The following is an 18,397-nucleotide window of genomic DNA, read 5'->3' as shown; positions in this document are numbered from 1 at the left end:
TTATTTCTAAGGTGAAAGATCATATTGTATAGTGTAGTGTATACATTGGTGTAAGAATTCTAACATGAAGTCATCTTGACTCTACTGAATTCTCATACTCAAAAAATGAGGTTTAGATGGTGAAAGTCGAAAGAGGTTTCTAGTATGAGGAATCAGTATGAAATGTTACCGTGACTTATATGTTGAATTTAATATGGAGTAAATTTATGACAAGTGTAAGACATTATATGATTATCGACACCAAATGTATACGTCTTTAAAAATAGAGTCTTATAGATCTAATTGTGTCCAATGTTGCATGATGAGTTTAATAATAAATATATGATTGAAAATTGAATTATATAATATGAAATGCGTGATAGAACTTTATAAAAATAATATAAGTTTATCTTTTATTTTCTTTTGCGGTGTTTTGGTTCTCACTTGCAATAATCATATATATATACGTGAGTACAGGACTAAGTAAGTATTTCTACATAGATTCTTACGAAGGATCACAAGAACAAAGGACTTTTTATCTTTTGGTTTTCTTTATGTTTTTGCTTGGACAAATGATTTTTTATTTTCATTTATGAAAACTCAATGTTAGATTCATATACATGGTTTATCGATGAATATTGACAATTGAAGGCAATATTTTCAATTACATGTGGATGTCGAATATGAGAAATTGTCTCTATATATTTTGTTCTTTTTTTATTTTTTTAATAAAATTATCATACGATGACAATTGGATTTTGGAAAGGTTAACATAGTTGAGATGTGAAAGTGCTTAACATAAACTTATTTGGAATTGTGTTTTAATTTCTTGCTCAAAATTTTCGTAAATATTATATAATGATTAATAGTAAGATGGTGGTTTTTATGTGACAAGCCATCAGTGAGTGAGTGGATTCTGGGTTCGATGGAATACAACAAATGCAACTTTATAGCTTGACTAATTTATTAATTTTAACATGAACTTTTCCTTAATACTAATTTTTTTAATTAAGCCTATTTTTTTTTCATCTATATAATAAAATATCATTTCAGAAATTAAGATAATATTAATATGTTTAACCTTGAATTAATAAATAAAAACAAATATGAAAAAAAATATGAGATGATATAATGTATAGTCGCACAAGCCATTTGTTCAAACATACTATCATATCTTCTTTGTAGACGCTTTTTCATTTTAGCTGTTCCAGCTTTTTCGGTTGCAGTTGCTTCCTCCTGCAATATCAAGAGATACATATTATATATTATTTATAAAAATTTAAATATTTTAAAAATATTTTCAATATTTATGAGAAATTTACCTTCAATCTTTTGAACAACTCATTTTTCAACATAACTTTATGTACAAGTTTGAGAAGCTCTTTAACTTGTTTCCTTTCGATTGTCACATGAACGACACAAAGAAGTTTGTATTTCAACATATTAAATAAATTGTATTAAAAGTAGCAATATCAATCATTACTTTGATATCAATACATTTGATTATTTCCCACAGTCTTAGTTCCATCAAATAATCCTGCAAAATTTATTAAATTTTAAATCTATAATTAAAAATGTTTATATTATTGTTTGTTATTTTAGTCCCAATAATTATTTTTCTATTTTTTATCTTCGCAATATAAATACAAAAATATAAATGATGTGTTTTACGCCAATGTTGTTTTTTTATTGCTCTTTTTTCACACAATATAATTAGAAAATACTATATTAGGCGAGGACACACATGCATGGACTGATAACAAGAATATGTTTTGAAATATTAAAGTAAATTTCATCGTCACGAGATGAAAAACAATTAATTATTAAATTTTGAAGGATGAAAAAAACATTTTTGCTAACGAAATATTAAAACAACAACCAAATAATAAATTTTGAAAAGATAAAAGAGTAAAGATACAAATTTACGAGAGTTGAACACATAAATCATTCACTTTTAAAAAATCTTAAATATGTATAAAATTAGAAGAAGCAAAGAGATAAACTTAACTTAAATAAAGTATATTATCATATAGAGAGTGATAATGTATTATTATTCTTTACCTGTACGTCCAACTAAAACTAGTGTTTTTTCCATTATAGTAAATTTGGACACTGTAAGAAAAAAGTATTCTAAATAAAAAATATAGAAACAAATGATTCTATAGAAAATAAATAATGTAAAACATTCATATTCAAGATCTATAAGTGATTTAAATCAACAATTACTTATGGTATGATAAGAAAGAAAGATTTCTACGATAAAAGTAATTTTGTTATCAATAAAAACATGAATTAATGATGACTTGCCTGTAAATATGTTGAAGAAATATGTGATATAAATCACAAATTTAGAAAAATAAGATGAAAAAAATAGAATGTATTTCAAATGCTCTTTCTAGTTTCAATGATATGATGACTTGAACTTTGTCACATTAAAGTCCTTTTATATTTGCATTAGAAACAAACTTCACATAGAAAACATTTATACAAAAAGCCAAGCATCTCATAAAATAAAATCAAAGTGTGTTTAAGAGTAACAAGAAAATAATAATCCGAAACTTAATACATCAAAAAAGGAATAAATTGGCCGAACTTAAATGGTAGGTTAGAATAAAAATAATATAAAATTCATCTACACAAGATTAAGATAGCCCCTTGATTGATATAAATATAGAGAATATTCATAAGTGGTTCCAAATTATAAATATAGGTTAATGTTAAACTTGTATCATTTTCTCATATATTTTCCCATTTCTTTTACAAATCCTGTTTGGTGGTTTACTTTTTTTAAATTATACATTTATTAACAATTTTTGGAGTTATTACCAACTCAAATTTAGGATTCCTTGTTGATTTTAGTTGTACACTATTTATTAAAAAAATTGTTGAAAAATAATAAAGATAGATTTCTTTGGTGATTTTATTTGTGTACAATTTATTAAATATTTGTTTCAAAAATAATAAAGGTAACAAATTTAAGGTAGATTTGTAACATCCTTTATAAAGAACTAAGAGTAACATTCATCAATAAAGGATTAATCACAACATGCAAAGCTAAGAATGATGAAATTTAACAACTTAAAAAACTACGAAAGAAAGATAACTAAATTGAGAGTAAAGCAACTTAAAATGACTAAATTAAGAGTAAACAACTTAAAAAGATTAGGTAAAGCTTGAAATGATTGAGAGAAAAGAATATTCTTACTTGTAAAAAAATTATTTCTAAAGAGTATTTTATTTTAATGTAGACTTAAATAAATGGGAACATAATCCATGATAGTTACACTTAATAATTACTATAGATTATTATTTTAGTATGGTCATGGGTGGATGTATATGAGCATTCATAATAGTTATGTGACATGTGTAACATCCCAAAAATACAGCAATAAACTATATAATAGAATAATTACATTTAATAATATTTCCAGTTCAGTCTTACACAAAAAAGGAGCGAACGCTCATGGCCGAACGACCTTACATAAAAGAGTTATAAAAGTGACCAAACCTGATAAGAAAGTTTAACCGAACGGTTTACAAAATTCATATCGAACGATCAAATGAAAACAAAAGGGGAGGTGATCGAACGATCACTTTTCTATACTAAACTACTGACCGAACATCCTATTGTTCGGCCTTCACTTCTACCTCTACCAAATTTTCTTCTTCCAGCGCTTCTTCCAGCAGCTCGTCTCCTTCTGCTCACATCCACAAGGATGATCATTGCAATGACAAGGACGGACGTACAAAACAAGACAACACAGGAAAACGCAGGGTAAGCTTATGTAATTTAATTCAAGCATAAACATACACTTCTCATATTCAAACATATTAATTACATTTCAACATACGTTTCAAGCAAGGCCTACTACTAGACAGACTGTCCGGACTGTATGAAATCTGTGTAGCTACGACGTTCGTGCGCTCGGGTGATGTAGTAACTGGAATACTCTCATCAGATGTCACCCGAGGTTAGTCCTATCTGTCCAAAGTACCCCTAAGGACTAGGACCTCTTGCCGTTCCCACACATGACCTACCCTCCTCTACGTGAGGACGAGTACTCACGGAACATCAGGATGAATCGACAGCTTAGCATTACCACAGTCATACTTTACCAATTCCACTATTCATCCATGAGTCGTTCCTCCTTGGAACGCTCGTTCAAAATCCAACATTTTCAATTCATATCACATTCTTAATCATTCTCAATTTCATCTCTCATTATCATTTTTTCTCACATTCATCTTTCATTATCATTTTTTCTCACATTCATCTTTCATTATCAATAAGTTAAATCTCATCTTTGTTCAAAGGTTCTTACAGATACTCAATACCGAACGTTCAATCCTCACTCAAAACGAGGACGAACACTTGGAACGAGACAGAGAGGTCTCCAGTTCCAGAATAGAATAAGACCGAAAGGATTACTATAGGATTACGAAAGAAACAGAAGTCAACTGCATATCGCAGGAATGACTAGAACGGACGTTACTTACAAAGGGAGTCAATTAGATGAACTGACCCTTGAGAGTTTTAACCGAACGCTGAAAAGTACTTAGTTTATTTGAATTTACATCAAGCAATCCGAATGCCAGTCAATAACCGAGCACGGTAGAGAAGAAAGTTCTTATTGAAGTTGGACGAACGCTATTTTCATAAAGATAGATTATAAAAGAAACGAGTACGAACGATTGGTGTAAGACCGAACACTACTCCGTACGAGCATTTTGTGGTGAGACCAAACACTTTCATAGAACGAACACTTGGTATGAGACCAAGCGTTATTAAGCTTATAGAAAATGGTTTTAAATCAATATAATTAGATACTATTTGAGTGGGATTGAAGAATAACTAAGATATACAAATACATATATTCACCACATTTAGGTTCATCACCGAATACTCAGATGTAACTACGCTTGGCCGAACGCTCAAGCACAGTACTATCACAAGAAGACGTTCGTCCTCAACTAGAATTCTTTCCAAATGAAATAATTCGATTTCAACCAAGTTTATTAGAAACACCGAACGGTCAAGGACCGTTCAATGACGAACGTACATTTATCATAGAAAAATTTCATATTCATGACTTGTTTATCTTCAACTCATTTCTCAATACATAATTTCATAACTTTATAAAATTCATATTATAATCAATTTGCATACTTCGTACAATCCATATCATACTAATAAATCATATTCCACATAAACAATCATATCAGTATTCATACTTTATATACCTTCAACCACTCATCAACATGCATTCATTATCAACGAACGTATAAACAACATACAATTAAATTAGATAAGCTTCCCTTACCTCTGAGCGTGAACGAACGTCCTACAGACCGAAATTCAGTTTGCCGAACTACGATTTCCTCTACCCTCAACGCTCAACGACTCTTCAACCCAAAATCAAATAACAGACCAAAATGGTTCAGAATGAAACTAAGGACTCATGCAACCCGAACTTGGTTTGCATGTTCACAAGAACGAACCGCTAGAGACAAGAAACTTACCAGTTTCAGAACTCGAAGCTGTTCGGTTCAAATTGAAGCTTGGGACGCCGGGGGTATTCCTACGGTGCCTGAACGGAGATCGGAGTAAAGAACTGGTGAGTTTCGGTAGAGAGAAGGGAGGACTTCTAGAGAGAAGGAGGAGAAAATTAGAATATCGGAGTATGGGAAGAAGGTTGCATGCAGAAGAGAGTGGGACGGAAGTTTTCAGAAAAATCAGTTTTCTTCCCACGTCAAAACGAGCGTCCGCTCTTCTGCTGACACCTGCATCCCACTATCTGATTTCTGATCCTCGTTGCTTGACACCTGGCGTCCGTGCAGAGGGGTTTTGGGTGCGTTTTTAATGAGGTCTGACAACATGTAAGAACTTAGAAAATAGAGCATTAGAGTTGGTAGGTGTTTTAAAATAATGAGACCGATATTATATTTTAAAATAATTGAATAATATAAATAAAATGTTCTAAACTCTGTTTCATAACTTCAAACACTATCTATCTCTTTAAAACTCTTTCTCCTTGTTTTCTCTCACATCTCTCTAAGCACTACTACAAAAAAGTGCATAGATAGCGTTTTTTTTTTATCATAGATAACGCTTCTAAAAAAAAACGTTATCTATTGATGTCTGACAATAGATAGCGCTTTTTTAAGAAAGCGCTATCTATTGCTGTCAAACAATAGATAGCGCTTATTTGAACAAGCGCTATTTATTGATCTAAATTTTTTTTAAAAAAAATAATAATTTTTCAATAAAATATTTATAAAAAATATAAAATATTAGTTTTATTATGTACAAACTTGTACTTGTGTTATATTGAATGTTAGTTAAAATATTGAAAGCAAAAAAGAAACTTGAATAGAAGTAAAGATAAACCAAATATTACATTTATAAATCATACAAGAAATAATCATTACAGGGCTCATTATTATATCTCTTCAATAGAAATAACAAAATAATTAACAAATTGTAGAACCGCTGTTTAGAAAATCCATTATCAACAACATAGACAATTCCCTCCATGATTAGAAAAATAAGAAATAAGGAGGAGGATTCATCTCTAACCCGTTGACATAATCAAACTTATTGTGAATGGGATGTTACCTCTAATGTAAGTGATGTTTCTGCTATATTAGTTAATTAATTATAGATAACGTTTTTTTAAAAAAGCGTTATCTATTATCATAGGTATAGATAGCGCTTATTTAAAAAAGCGCTATCTATTCAGCGCTATCTATAGCTAATTCTGTAGTAGTGAAGATTTCTCATCATTTGATCATTTGTTTAATGATCAAGAAGTTCCTAAGACATCACAACTAAGTTATCTCCACCTCTAGCCGATTAATTTTAAGAATAGAACAAGTAAGTTTATACCTGTGTTTATGTTCATTCTTAGTTTGTGATTCTGTCCAAGAATCTTCCCTTGTATATAGCCTTTCTATTTTTCCTTTGATTCTTAGTTAAATTGAGGTCTTAAGAACTCTTTTCGATCATTTTTCGGTGTTTCGTAAGTTCCTTTAGAAATTCCTGGTGTTTCAAGCAATCAGTGGAACATTCTTAAAGTCGGGCAATTTCTTATGAGGTAAGGGAAGTTAGACCTTGTTTTATATTATTTTGGTGGTTTGAATTTAGTATCTTTATGTACAATAAGTTGTATTGCATGTATTAGAAGTGATTGTTCTAGTAATGTTTGAGTTTGAATGATGATCAATGTTTGTCGGATGATTTAATGCCTGGTACTATGTGAAATTTATGTTGATATTATTATGTTAGTGTGTAATGAAGTTATATTGATGTTAAAAATTGAATTTAGAATGTTTGGGGAAAATAGTGATCAAATCATAGTTGGTCAAGGTTAGAAAGAGGAGTTTTGATGGGTGAGTTTGAGTAATAGGGGCTGGTGAGAGGGAACTACTGTCTTGGGACTGTTATGAAGTAATTTAAGACTTGTTAGAGATGTTAGTGGATTAAAATTTGTTATGGAATAAAAGGAGTAGTGATTTGTTGAAGTTTTAGGGTGTTTTTAGTGTAAAAATGGGGTTTTGAGTAGTGAGATTTTGAAGTAATGAGTGTAAACAATTTTGGGTAGTTTAGATGTTGATATGGGACCTATTAGGACTTGTCTAAGCGGTTAAATGAGAAATATTTGGTGTAGAATAGTTGGTGTCATCTTGGGGTGAGTTCTTAGGTGTTTTTATTCTAAATTGAGGTTTTACATGGTGAGGTTTTCAAATAGAAGGGCTAAGAGTAATTGAGGTTTTGAGGTGTGCTAGCAAGTATATTTAAATTTGGTTATGCAATAATTGGTGGATTGATATAGGTGTGGGGAAAGTGTTCAAAGTTATAATAATTGTTTTGGCCATAGTTTTGGTTTTAATAAATTATGTTAATAACATAATAGATTAAAACAGAAACTACAGTCTAATAGATTATGTTAATAACATAATAGATTAAAACATAAACTATAATCTAATAGATTATGTTAATAACATAATAGATTAAAAGAGAAATTACAGTATAATAGATTATGTTAATAACATAATAGATTAAAACAGAAACTACAGTCTAATAGATTATGTTAATAACATAATAGATTAAAATAGAAACTACAGTCTAATCGATTATGTTAGTAACATAATAGATTAAAATGAGTAGTTTTTGTCTATTTTGCTTTATGTGAATTCTGACTTGTCCTAACATATTTGATTACCAATCTAATAGATTATTTCTACCAGTAAAGTGAAATTTTGACTAATCTAAACTAAATTCACTAGTACGTATATGATCTATATTTTTCATTGTTCTTTTATGATCTTAAACAATGTTATCATCAATTTTATATGTTGGTATGCAATGTAAAAGCGAATGGATATGTATATGGTTTATATGTGAATGAAAATGATGGAGAGGGGGTTCCAAGGAGGAACTTCTTATGGATGGTTCTTGAGTGTCCAGTGTATGAATGTATGGAATTAAGTGTTGGTGTTTATCCCGACACTCTAATGATCATTCATTTTCAAGTAGAGAAGGATGAGGCATGTGGTGAGAGTAGCAGGAGGTTCTTGTCTAGGGGCTTTACCTTGGCCAAAGACACTTGAAAGGACTAACCTTGTATTGTAGCTTGGATTAAGCCAACAATAGTTCAACATTCATACTTTATCCGGATAAGTCAAGTCTAGTTGTATTTAAAGGTGCTATATGTGTGATTACATATATATATTGAAATGGCTTTTGTGTGATGTATTCAATGTTTTAAGATAATTTGGTTTACTCTAGCTTACCCTTTTACTTGTGTTTTGTTGTATGTTACTGTGTTTCTTGCTTTGATATGATCATTCGGTAGGTGTGAACAGATGATGATGAGACTTCTTTGGAGCATGCGTTAGATGGGTGAGTTGTTGATGTTTAGTAGCATTAGTTAGTGGTCTTATATATAGTTTTGGTTAATGATGTTGTAAATAAAATTTTAAATTTATAATTATGTATATGACGATAAATAACTTTATCTTTAAGCTTTTGTTGATTTTTCTTGTTATATTATGTGATAGATCTTATATAGTTTTATACTATATTTTGGGATATTACATAAATCAATATGATTTGTTTGTAAAGTGTAAGAACATTTTTATTTATCACCCATGGATATGAGATTAGATATGATTAGCTTGAAAAGAGTTTAAAAGCATTATTATAAGTGATAATATATTAAAATGTATATCAGCGTATATAGTTAATCTAAAAATTTGGGTTAAGATATGACAACGAACTCTTGATCATAATAAATAGTGATCAACCTCAGTCTCATCCTTTGAACATTTTCGGTGAAAAAACTCCAAGCATCTTCACAAGCGGAAATTCTATTATTCTTTTAGCCACCAGATTGTTGTGAGGTGACATGGTTTTTGTGGCTTTTATCGGTAAGCAATAAAATGTGACCATGCTCATCTCTGCAAAAACTTCTTATCTGCCTTTGCTCAATTCCATCTTTGTTAACCTACAAGCTATTTATTTTAACGTTTCTCCACCAAGAATACCTGCTAAAACTAAGCCATCAGGCTTCAATGCCAATATAGACTTCTCAGATATTAAAAAGAAACGTTTAAATCCTCGGATGGTTCTCGTATTTGTATGAGAATCTCAAGTGGGTCTTCATATTTTTAACTGTCTCAATTGGGTCTATATATTTGCAAAATATCTCAATTTGGTCCAAATATTTGTAAAATTGAGTCAATTTTGCCATAACCGTTAAGTTGTCACAAACGGCGTTAAAATGTGCTGAGATGGATATTCTGAGGTAGATATTTTATTAAAAAAAATATGTTGTCAGTGATAACATGAAATTTAATAAATTAAAAAAAAATTAGAAAAATTATGCAATTTGGAAGCTCCACACTTCTTCTCTTTCTTCTTCATCACTATTTCATTGAACTCAAACAGGAATCCATAGCCATGAATCTTGTTTTATCCTTCGATGCTAACCACTCCTTCACTCGCTTCTACGATAAATTGAAGAAATATTGAAAGCATATTTTCATTTAATTTATTTTTTTTCTCGTAATTATTATTTTCTTGAAGAAAAGTGTACAATATGTTTCCATGGAGCCTACCACAGAGAAGCCGACCTTACTCAAAAATGTTTTGACACAGTTACTCATCATCGGCCTTCTCATCGTCATCGTAAAGTTTGCTTACGTCATCACCCTCGTTGGAGAGTCCTGCACCCTCGGCGACTTCTGCTTCTTCTCCTCGGAGGTTCGCTCCGCCTCCGTCGTCGCGGCGGCACCCGAGCGCTAAGCCAGCAAGGATTGGATCAACAACGTTCGATTTTATTCATTTGTGTTCTAGGAAATCTGCCAGTCCATCCCAAGCCTGGGAACTCCACGGTCATCCATCATCGCAACCTCTATGGCTGCTCTGTTTGCAGCAACCACCCACAACCACCCCGAACCAGAACCCTAAAACGCATAAAAACCCAAAATTTCTCAAAATATAATCCTCAATTCCAGAAACGAATCTTGTATCGCAGCCATCAACCTTAATCAAGCCACAAGAACGTGGGAAACCCAATTTCAAATGGAATGAAACCCTACATCTAAAGTTGCAGAAGAAATCAAATGATCGAACAGAAAACCCCCAAATCTTCAAGAACAACTGAAACCCTAATCGCAATCTTAGAAGAGGAAGAGGATTGCGCCGTGAATCAAAACCTGCAGAATAGGAAATCAAAATCATCCACCCAAAACGCCTCGCCGCACCACAAGAAAGGAGGAACTCTACCAAGCCCAACGAAGAAAGAAAGAAATGACGCCTCCCCGAGTCGCGTCATCGCCTACTAGTAAAAAAATAGGAGAAAGAAGAGGAATGCTCAACACGCAATAAAATATTTTGACATCAACGTATTATTTTTTTAAAATTTATTAAATTTCATGTTATCATTGGCAACATATTTTATATTTTTTTTAATAAAATATCCACCTTAGCATATCCATTTCAGTTATAACTCAGTTTGTGACAAGGGCAAAATTGGCTCAATTTTATAAATATTTGAATCTAATTGAGATATTTTGTAAATATATAAACCCAATTGAGACAATTGAAAATATAAAGACTCACTTTGAGATTTCCATACAAATACAAGTACCAGGTTTAAATCTAAAATAAAAAAAATAAAAAAAAATAGCTAATAATACTGTAATATCTGTAGCTGTTGGGTGTGGTCCCCAAATTCATTTCGAGATCCTTATCAGGTTCATTTAATTCAATACCAATTCAAACACAATATTTATTGAATTCAACATATATCACAATTTCAAAATCATGCAATTCAATCCATCTAAATTTTACAACCCAAGTCAAGGATAACTGTAATTCATGCACCCAAAACCTTGTGCAACATCATATATCGAGAGCGGGAGCAAAACCACTTTCGGGTGGATGGATACTCAAAGGATGTTATCGCTACTATATCGAGAATAATACCGTTTTTGTGGGCATTTTCGCGCAAAAGAGATGGAATGGTTTCGGAGAAAATTATCTCATCCTCCAGAATCTGAGACAAAGTGTAAGTTTTCCCCAAATCATTCATACCACTGTTTAGAGTGGGCAATAATATTTCGTAATACCTAAAGCCTCTCCGGTTAAGCAAGGTGGGTAAATGTTCAACGTTTGGTCGAGCGACAATGTGAAACTGAAGGCTTATTTTTTTATCATCTTTGGTAAAGAAGGTGGATTGCAAAGTATGGATGGTTGCTCTTACATCGAAGACATGGGGTGTATGTATCCATGGAAGAAGGAAATGAATACCTGGATTTAGGCAAAAAGTGGACTTAGATATCCCATTAAAGACTACAGCAGTATGACCAAGGTCTACCGTGTAAACGGTGGAAGCAATGCCGGCGGTTGTCACCAGCCCAACCATTTGGATGTTTCTAGAAAGTTTGGTTGGAAGGGAAGAAAGAAATTTAAGCAGAGTAGCCATGATGATGTTGTAGGAGAAGGAGATTCGGAGAAGAAAACCACGGTATAGAAGAAAGGGACTCGAAGAAGAAAACGCCGGGGAAGGAAACAGGACGCTCCGGGAAAGAAACAGGGCACCGGGGAAGATGAAAAGGAAGGAAATGGAGGGGTTTTTTATAGGGGAAAAACCCTAAAAACACAAAACCAATTTTAAAAGTTGTTTTTCCTTCGTTCAGCACACCGTACAAAACAGAATTTGTCTGTTGTAATAAATTACATCTTTTAAAATTAAAATAAAAGTAATCAACATAATAAAAATAATAATAATGATAAAAACAATTATTATTATTTATTTTTATTATTATTATTTTAAAATATTATAGTAAACTAAATATTTATTAATTTTTAATTTAGAAAACAAAATATTTAACAAAAAATTGTTCACCCAGTTAACATATATTAATTTTTAAGATAACCAATTATTTTTACATAATTTATTATTATTATTATTTAATATCTGTTAATTAGATAATTTATTCTAATAGTCTAACATAATTTAATATATTTTAAAATCTAATTTATTAAACTAAAACAAAAGGTTATTGAGTTCATTTTTTCGTTCCATTTTCTACTTAAAAAAAAGGTGTTTTCTTCTCATTTATTTAGGTGAGTAAGTCATTCTACGTTTCTCTTTGCTTTTTTAAAAAGCTAGAGAATTTACTTAGATAAAACTGCATACATTTCAAAACCATAACAGAATAAACATATCATAATTTTATGGAATAACTTTTATTCAGCGTTCATTCAAACAGCCTCGTTAAACAAATTGCATTTTTAATTGGCACGTACATTACGCTTCGATTTTTCCAGAATCAAAACTTATCAAAATGTGATCCAATTTTGTAATTTTCAAACATTTATGTCTTGGTTATTAAGCAATCAATGTCTAAACGGAATACTGTCTCGGTTGACAGAATGAACCAAGATATATACTTCAGGTGAAAGAGATACTGCTTCGATTGGCAGATGGATCGAAGCATATAAGGCTTTTTATTAAGACTTGGGCTTGGACCGTGCAAATCTTCAAGCCAGGAAAACCTAACACCTCTCTCATTTCCCTTTTATTTTTATTGCTTCTCTCTCTTCTCTACGCTCCAATCTCGCTGATGTCTGCTCTAAGTGCCCCTGCCGCTGCCCCACTGCTACCGGGAGCTACCACTACCTCGTCCTGTGCGACGGCTCGAGCCCAGCTTCCACCTCACCTGCCAGTGCGTCGCCTCTGGAGTGAAGAGCAAGCGGTGGCTGTTGGCGGTGGCTGTTAGCGGTGAAAAATCTCAGATCTACAGATCTAAAGGCTCGGCTTTCACCCATAAAGACCCCTCTTCCATCCCCAACGTCCACAACAAGTTCCAGAAGCTCACCCGCATCGTCTCCAAAGCTGATACCTCTTCGCAGATTCGTGCCTGGGGAAGTGTCGTTTGCAACCTCACTCAGCTCTACCCCATAAGCCAACTCCCCGAGAGAGAAACGTCGTTGCTCCTTCGTGCCATGTCTTCGTTGAGGCCAGTCGTCGGAGTCACCGTTGCTCACGTTGGAGGAAGTCGCGCCATGTACGATGGTTCGACCGCTACCTTTGCTACCCTAAGGTAATCTCCTTTGGTTTTTGCTTAAGGATTCAACTCTTTTGTTGGTGATTGGAGATGAATAGAGAGGCGTGGAGGCTTAATTTCATTATCTCATTTGGTTGTTGGCTCCATTTTACGCAGGTGAACAAGGAGCAGAGCACGAGCATTCTAGCATGTTTTGTTAGGGAGGAATTGAAGGAGAAAGTGATGTTTTCCTCTCTGGATATGGCTTTTGTGGTGTGTTCCGTGTAGGTTGAAGGGGGATGAACTTGCTAAGCAAAATTTGTTTCTTTTTATTTTTGTGTTATATGATTCTGTTATGTTATGAAAGGATCTGAATATGATTCTAGCCTGGTTATGAGTTTTAAAGTTTATTATTTCTATGATATTTTCCTCTCTTTTTCTGGTTGTGGTATAGAAGATTGTCTTCAGATTTCTACGAAGTCGAGATTAAAAGATGATGCAACAGAAAAAATGACAATAAGCTAATGTTAATCAAGTTCATGGAAGTTTGTGGAAGGTGGATTTGTTAATGACCTGATGTTTAAAAAAAAAAACCTTCTACCGCTTCGGTTCACCAGAACCCGAAACCAAAAGTCTCCCCCTTTACCGCCTCGATTTCATTTTAATTGAGGCAAAAGCATACATCTTTTTGATTCGGTTTTTGTCTTGCCTGTATATACCTCGATTACAGAACCGGTACAAATAGGCAAAAATAACTGTTGTTTTTTTCCTTTACTGGACTAGTATTAGAAATAAACATATTTAATCAATAGTGATGGAACTTCTTAATCCATTATAAAAATCTATTTAAGAAAAAGAAAAAAAAAATATATATATATATATAGTAAATTGTACCTTATACAAGTTGTTTTTTAATATTTAATTGGACTTAAAGTCTATTTAAACAAAAAATGTTTTACTGTATGTAAATATATTTGAATTATTGAATTATATTATATTTTTATGATTTGTTTTAGATTTGAATTAAATTTTATATAAATTTTAATTAGAAAAAATTATAATTTAGTATTAAGATTGAAAAAAAAACTATAACTATGATTCATTTAATCTATTAACTCAGATGGATATCAAATTTTTAAACTTATTAATAAATAAATTAAGTTGAATTGATTTATTAAGTGATGAACTCATAATAATAAATTAAATGAGGTTAAATCAAATAACTCGTTTTGTTACATAAGGAAAATAAAAATAAAATATAATTCAAACATAATTTAATTTACATAAGGAATACAATAATAAATATATACATAGTAAATATATACAAAGAGTATCCCAACATATTTACACAAATACAAACACTCACACACTCACATTGATAAAGGTAAAATAGAAATATTTGAATGTATCATAATTAGAGAATGGCACATCTCTTACTATTTGCCTCATTAAGATCCCATCTCAGTTTTTGAATTTCTTTATTCGATGAAAATTGGAATGATTTATAATTTTCCTCAGCTGCAAGTCTTGCACTCCTTTCTTCTTCTAACAATTGTCTAAGCTTGCCAAGTTCTTCCTCCAACTTTAATTTCATCTATATATTAAAATAAAAATATTATATCAAAAATAGAAGAAATAAAATTAATAAAGCAATAACATATTTAAATTAATCAAAACCAAATGTTGTGAAATAAAAATGAGATGATATAATGTATAGTAATATACTTCACGAGCCATTCGTTCAAGCATAATATCATATCTTTTTTGTAGACGTTTTTTCATTCTAGCTGTTTCTGCTTTTTCAGTTGCAGTTGCTCTCTCCTGCAATATCAAGTGATAAATATTATATATTATTTATAAAAATCTTAATATTTCAAAAATACTTTCAATATTTATGAAAATTCATCACCTTCAATCTTTTGAATAATTCATTTGTAAAAGGTTGTCCTCCATTTTTTAATACAACTGCATCTACAAAACTAAGAAGTTTTTGAACTTGTTTCCTTTGCTCCTTTTTATCAGTACTTCTATTATTGAAAAGTACTTTTCGATTGTCACATGAAACGATTATATCCTACAAAAATATTCAACATCCATTTAATCATCAAAATTTTATATTTAATTGTAAATTTAGAACACAAATAAGTCTGTACTTCAACATATTAGATACATGTTGTATTAAAAGTAGCAATGTCAATCATTAGTTTAATACAAGAAAAGGTACAATGCTATGTGTTTATTTAGTATAAAAATATAGTTTAAAATAATGTATACACACTTTAAGAAATAAATATTATATTAATCTATAGTTCTTTAATGCTGATATGTGTTTTTTCTCTCAACTCGATCAACAATATATAAGTTTGTCAAATACATTAATGAAAAAATAATAAGCATGTTAAATGCTAAATATGTTTATCTATTATATATTACAAGTATAAAACATTATTATACACAAAATAAATAAAGATAGAGAAAAAGGGACAAGTAACAATCACTAAAAAAAAAAAAGTCATTACTGAAAGCCATAATCCTCCGAAAACAGGTAGAAGTCGTCGGAAAAGAATATTTACAGACGACTTATCGACGACCAAAAAACTATCGGTAAATCCCTTGTCGCTAACATTTACCGAGGACTTCTGTCCTTCGGTAATTACCGAGGGTCACAAGCCTTTGGTATTTACCGAGAGTCACAAGCCTTCGGTATTTTTATTGTTTACAATCACAAATATAGATGATATAAAAATTAATTTTTATTGCTTGAATATTTATATTTATGTGTTTTCTATTTCTCACAATAATTAAAATAGACACTTGATAATAAGAATGAAATAAGTATATAGTAGTGAAGGTGATGATAATGAGAAACCTGGAGAGTTTTTTCCGGTTGATTAGCTAAGTAATCTTCAAATGTTTGTCCATCAGCTTTTAAGTCATCTTTTCCAGTAAATACTATAATCATGTAGTCAACGATTTTTTCTCCAAATAAAGTTTTCAAAGTAAGAAAAGTAGCATGTTCTTCTTCTGTAAAACGATTTCTACAAGAATATACTAAAATCACAGCATGAATTCCATCTTTAGCCATATCAATACATTTGATTATTTCATCTCCGACAGCTTTAGTTCCATCAAATAGTCCTACAAAATTTGTTAACTTTTAGATTCATAATTAAAAATCTTTATATTCTTCTAGATATGATTATTTGTTATTTTAGTCTCAGTAATTATTTTTCTATTTTTATCTTCACACTAAAAATACAAAAAATACAAGTTATATATGTTTTTTATTGCTTTTTTTTTCACACAATGCAATTGGAAATAAGTACATTATTTTGCAAGGACAGACATACATATGAAAATAATATGTTTACAAATACTACAAGTAAATTTCATCGTTATGTCACAACATGAAAAATAATTATTCAATTTAGAAGGATGAAAAAAAGATTTTTGCTAATGAAATATTATAACAAGAACCAAAACATGTGATAATAAATTTTGAAAAGATAAAAGAGTAAAGATAAAATATTAGGAGAGTTTAACACTCATGCACGTTTAAAAAATCTTGAATGTGTTTAAGTTTTAAATTTGCATATGATAAAATTAGAAGGAGCAAATACATAGACTTAAATTAAATTTATAATCATACAGTGAATGATAATGTATTATTATTCTTCACCTGGAGTATCAATAATATTAATAATTTGTCCATCATTTGTAGTAGTTTGCTTCATTTCAGAAATCCGTGTTACACCAGAGGCACCTGTCCTTGACTTGAAATGTGTTTCTCCTAGAATATTATTTCCTGTCGCACTCTTTCCATTACCAGTACGTCCAACTAAAACTAGTGTCTTTTCCTTAATTTGTGCCATTATAGTAAATTTGGAAACTGTAAGAAAAAAAAATATTCTAAATAAAAAAAATATACAAACAAAATAAACAAAGATTTTATAGAAAATAAATATTGTGAAACATTTATATTCAAATATAAGATCTATAAGTGTGATTTAAATCAACCATTAGTTATGGTATGATAAAGAAAGAAAGATTCTACAATAAAAATAATTTTGTTATCAATAAAAACATGAATTAATGATGACTTGCCTATAAATATGTTAAAGAAATATGTTAATATGTGATATAAATCACAAATTTAGAAAAATAAGATGAAAAAGATAGAATGTATTTCAAAGGCTCTTTCTAGTTTCAATGATATGATGACTTGAACTTTGTAACATTAAAGTCCTTTTATATTTGCACTAGAAACAAACTTCACGTAGAAAACATTTATACAAAAAGCCAAGCATCTCATAAAATAAAATCAAAGTGTGTTTGAGAGTAACAAGAAAATAATAATCCGAAACTTAATACACCAAAAAAGGAATAAATTGGACAAACTTAAATGGTAGGTTAGAATAAAAATAATATAAAATTCATCTATACAAGATTAAGATAGCCCCTTGATTAATATAAATATAGAGAATATTAAGTGGTTCCAAATTATAAATATAGGTTAATGTTAAACTTGTATCATTTTCTCATATATTTTCCCATTTCTTTTTCAAATCCTTTTTGGTGGTTTACTTTTTTTTTCATTATACATTTATTAACAATTTTAGGAGTTATTACCAACTCAAGTTTAGGATTCGTTATTGATTTTCATTGTACACTATTCATTAAAAAATGTTTGAAAAATATCAAAGATATATTTCTTTGGTGATTTTATTTATTAAAACTTTGTTTGAAAAATAATAAAGATAAGGTAGACTTTGTAACATCCTTCATAAAGAACTAAGAGTAACATTCAACAATAAAGGAATAATCACAATATGCAAAGCTTAGAAAGATGAAATTTAACAAC

General features: G+C 30.5%; 2 protein-coding genes across 2 annotated transcripts; both read right to left on the bottom strand.

The window, feature by feature from the left end:
* Positions 1-10,332: 10,332 nt before the first annotated feature.
* Positions 10,333-11,909, bottom strand: LOC108332657 (uncharacterized). Its single transcript, XM_017567973.1, has 2 exons — positions 11,376-11,909; positions 10,333-10,446 (listed from the first exon to the last, which is right to left on the bottom strand). Exons 1-2 carry the CDS (start codon positions 11,907-11,909, stop codon positions 10,333-10,335), a joined length of 648 nt encoding a protein of 215 aa, XP_017423462.1.
* Positions 11,910-14,917: 3,008 nt separating this feature from the next.
* LOC108333907 (immune-associated nucleotide-binding protein 9-like) lies at positions 14,918-17,740 on the bottom strand. The gene is made up of 6 exons (XM_017569409.2): positions 17,641-17,740; positions 17,216-17,425; positions 16,406-16,674; positions 15,446-15,610; positions 15,262-15,357; positions 14,918-15,130 (listed from the first exon to the last, which is right to left on the bottom strand). Exons 2-6 carry the CDS (start codon positions 17,406-17,408, stop codon positions 14,951-14,953), a joined length of 903 nt encoding a protein of 300 aa, XP_017424898.1. The 5' UTR covers positions 17,409-17,425; positions 17,641-17,740; the 3' UTR covers positions 14,918-14,950.
* Between the last annotated feature and the right edge of the window lie 657 nt (positions 17,741-18,397).

Source organism: Vigna angularis, chromosome 11 (genome assembly GCF_016808095.1).
Source record: "Vigna angularis cultivar LongXiaoDou No.4 chromosome 11, ASM1680809v1, whole genome shotgun sequence".
NCBI classification, from domain to species: Eukaryota; Viridiplantae; Streptophyta; class Magnoliopsida; order Fabales; family Fabaceae; genus Vigna; species Vigna angularis.
This window is presented reverse-complemented; position numbering and strand designations above follow the sequence as displayed.